General features: G+C 41.0%; 1 protein-coding gene across 2 annotated transcripts in view; it reads left to right on the forward strand.

Annotated features, from left to right (window-relative positions):
• The first annotated feature begins 3294 nt into the window (after nucleotides 1–3294).
• MARCHF5 (membrane associated ring-CH-type finger 5) overlaps nucleotides 3295–4170 on the forward strand; it is a 438857-nt gene continuing 437981 nt past the window's right edge. Inside the window, exon 1 of one of the 2 annotated variants that reach the window (XM_053692413.1) lies at nucleotides 3295–3527. In XM_053692413.1, the coding sequence (XP_053548388.1) occupies nucleotides 3484–3527 (44 nt within the window). In that variant the 5' untranslated portion in view covers nucleotides 3295–3483. The remainder of the gene's footprint in view (nucleotides 3528–4170) is intronic. The other variant, XM_053692414.1, reaches the window with a different exon arrangement.

Consider the following 4170-nt stretch of genomic DNA (forward strand, 5'->3'; position numbering starts at 1 on the left):
TGTGTATATATATATATATATATATATATATATATATACACACATACACACACATATTTCACTTATGCAAGTTAAACTTTCATATACAACATAGAAAATCTTTGATAATCATATCCTTCAATTTCAAATATGGAAATTCCACCAAACCGATCAGTATTGCTTTTTTACCTGAAACCGGAAACTTTTGAAAGCCTGTGTTTATAAATGTATTCTTAGTCCAATAAAAGCTTTTTGACATCTGAATCACTGGACCAACACTACGATTAAAGCGACTGTGATCCTGAAACGTTGCATATCTGTGCTGCTGTTATGCTTCAATAAAAGTCATTTATGAAGATATTTAGTGCTGTGTGTTGCTATATGAGTGAGCTGGAGGTCGCCAGCTTATCCATGGTGCACCACCACCACTGAGGAAATAGTCCTGTTGCCGGTCTATTATTGGACTTTTGATTACTATTAAAGGGACAGTCTAATTAATAGAAATTAATACATTTTCATGATTCAGATAGGGCATGTAGTTTTAAACAACTTTTCAATTTACATTTATCATCAATTTTGCGTTGCTCTCTTGGTAATATTAGTTTAAAGCTAAACCTAGGAGGCTCATATGCAAATTTGGTAGCCCTGAAGGTCGCCTCTTATCTGAATGCATTTTGACTTTTTTCCCACAACTAGAGGGTGTTAGTTCATGTGTGCCATATAGATAACATTTTGCTGACGCCTGTGGAGTTGCCTAGAAGTCAGCACTGATTGGCTAAAATTCAAGCCTGTCAAAAGAACTGAAATAAGGGGGCAGCCTGGTAAAATGTATATTAATGTAACTGTGTTGGTTATGCAAAACTGGGGAATGTGTAACAAAAGGATTATCTATCTTTTTAAACAATACAAATTCTGGTGTAGTCTGTTCCTTTAAAATGAACAAGAACACAGTTGTCATTAAATATTTAAATTTGTGAATAATTGTGAACATTATTGTGTTTTTTTAAATAGTGTTGTAATATGTTGCTCTTAAAACCTGAGTACGACAAAATTGACAAAAAAAAAAAACAGAGAAAAACAAGAGACACAAGGAGAGAAACAACTAGCTAGGCTGATAAATCCATGGAGCAAAGGAGCCACTTAGATATGGCTAGCTACAAAGTTTCATATGACTTAGCTCTTGATATAGTATATGTCAGGGTTCTTCAAACTAGGGGTCGGGAGTCGGGACCCATTAGTGAGTTGCAACACCATGCTTAATGGGTAGCGACTTGTGGGTGTTGTATGAGAGTGTGCGTTGTATGAGAGAGTGTGTGTGTGTGTTGTATGAGAGTGTGTGTGTGTGTGTTGTATGAGAGTGTGTGTGTGTTGTATGAGAGAGTGTGTGTTGTATGAGAGTGAGCATTGTATGAGTGAGCGAGCGTTGTATGAGCGAGTGTTGTATGAGAGTGTGTGTTGTATGAGAGAGTGAGTGTTGTATGAGTGAGCGAGCGAGCGTTGTATGAGTGAGCGAGTGTTGTATGAGTGAGCGTTGTATGAGTGTGTGTTGTATGAGAGAGTGTGTGTATGTGTTGTATGAGAGAGCGAGTGTTGTATGAGAGAGCGAGTGTTGTATGAGTGAGCGAGCATTGTATGAGTGAGCGAGTGTTGTATGAGTGAGTGAGCGTTGTATGAGTGAGCGAGCGTTGTATGAGTGAGCATTGTATGAGTGAGTGTGTGTGTTGTATGAGTGAGTGTGTGTTGTATGAGAGAGCGTGTGTTGTATGAGAGAGCGAGTGTTGTATGAGTGAGCGAGCATTGTATGAGTGAGCGAGTGTTGTATGAGTGAGCGAGCGTTGTATGAGTGAGCGAGCGTTGTATGAGTGAGCGTTGTAGGAGTGAGCGTTGTATGAGTGAGTGTGTGTGTGTTGTATGAGTGAGTGTGTGTTGTATGAGAGAGCGTGTGTTGTATGAGAGAGCGAGTGTTGTATGAGAGAGCGAGTGTTGTATGAGTGAGCGAGCATTGTATGAGTGAGCGAGTGTTGTATGAGCGAACGAGCGTTGTATGAGTGATCGAGCGTTGTATGAGTGAGCGTTGTATGACTGAGTGTGTTGTATGAGTGAGTGTGTGTTGTATGAGTGAGTGTGTGTGTTGTATGAGTGTGTGTTTTATGAGAGAGCGTGTGTTGTATGAGAGAGCGTGTGTTGTATGAGAGAGCGAGCGTTGTATGAGTGAGCGAGCATTGTATGAGTGAGCGAGTGTTGTATGAGTGAGCGAGCGTTGTATGAGTGAGCGAGCGTTGTATGAGTGAGCGAGCGTTGTATGAGTGAGCGTTGTATGAGTGAGTGTGTGTGTTGTATGAGTGAGTGTGTGTTGTATGAGAGAGCGTGTGTTGTATGAGAGAGCGAGTGTTGTATGAGTGAGCGAGCATTGTATGAGTGAGCGAGTGTTGTATGAGTGAGCGAGCGTTGTATGAGTGAGCGAGCGTTGTATGAGTGAGCGTTGTATGAGTGAGTGTGTGTTGTATGAGTGAGTGTGTGTTGTATGAGTGAGTGTGTGTGTTGTATGAGTGAGTGTGTGTTGTATGAGTGAGTGTGTGTGTTGTATGAGTGAGTGTGTGTGTTGTATGAGTGAGTGTGTGTTGTATGAGAGAGCGTGTGTTGTATGAATGAACTAAAATGAATACTCAATAACATACTCATATACCCCCCAACTGTCCCGATTTTCGCGGGACAGTCCCGATTTTAGGGGTCTGTCCCCCTGTCCCGGGTTGCTAGCGATCTGTCCCGATTTTCCCCATGCATTAAAAAATAATAATAATATATATATTTTTTTAACTCTATTGGGCCCATACTCAGAAGCAGCTGGCTTTGCTCTCACAGGGTTAGATACCTATTAGATTCCCTGTAGAAAAGGAATGGTGTGTGTCCCTCTTTTGAATTTTAAAATGTTGGGAGGTATGACATATTATTATATGCAATTATTTCAATTAAGTGTGTCAACATTCGTAAAACGAAACCATTGTAATAAATATTAGGTTCTTTTTGTGACTCAGTAAAACTAATGAAACCTCCAGTGAGGGGAAATATAAAACCACTTTCGCTTTCCTGTAGTGCTTATTCTAAAAGTTTTGTTGAACTACCTCACTACTTAATCAGCTCTGTGGGAATGTTAGAAATATCATAACACATAAAGCCTACACATTGTTGTCTGCAGTCTGTTTCCCTTCCCATAAGGGCAAATACCATAACATCTCTTCGGACTTTGCAGCTGTTGCCTAGGAAACGCCTCCCTATGCACCGTTTACTTCCGGTTCCCTTTACTTGCGAGCCTCCGCATAGGACTTGCGACGTCATACGTACGGGTTATTCTTTTACCTTATGGTAACTGCGAGTTGTATGACCTCACGGTAAAAACAAGAGGGAAGAAACGGTTACCGACTGAGCCTGCTCCCCACTCATACGCCGGATGGCCTAATACGTGGATATATTGTAATTACTAATTGTAATATAGCTAAGGTTATTATGTCGGAGCCCAACAACGTGACACTGCAGCAGATGCTGGACAGGTAAGCTGGGGATGACGGAGGGAACCAGGCGCTGCTTAGTGACAGCTCACTGCTCACGTGATGTTTATTTAGCTCAGTCATATTTACACCAAAGACGTGATTGTTACACTGAACAGAGATTAGGGGTTTTGTCTCTCTGTGTGTGTATATATATACACATTTTAAGTATGCAAACACCTGACAAACATACAGAATTGTATGGTTATATCTATATGTTTACATTTAGTGAACACTCATACAGCACACCCACTCATACAACACACCCACTTATACAACACACACACACACACACACTCACTCATACAACACACACACTCACAACACACCCACTCATACAACACACCCACTTATACAACACACCCACACACACTCATACAACACACACACTCACTCTTACAACACACACTCATACAACACACACACACTCATACAAAACACACACACACTCATACAAAACACACACACACTCATACAAAACACACACACACACTCATACAAAACACACACACACTCATACAACACACACACACACTCATACAACACACACACCCACTCATACAACACACCCACTCATACAACACACCCACTCATACAACACACCCACTCATACAACACACCCACTCATACAACACACCCACTCATA

Source organism: Bombina bombina, chromosome 9, assembly GCF_027579735.1.
Source record: "Bombina bombina isolate aBomBom1 chromosome 9, aBomBom1.pri, whole genome shotgun sequence".
Lineage (NCBI taxonomy): Eukaryota > Metazoa > Chordata > Amphibia > Anura > Bombinatoridae > Bombina > Bombina bombina.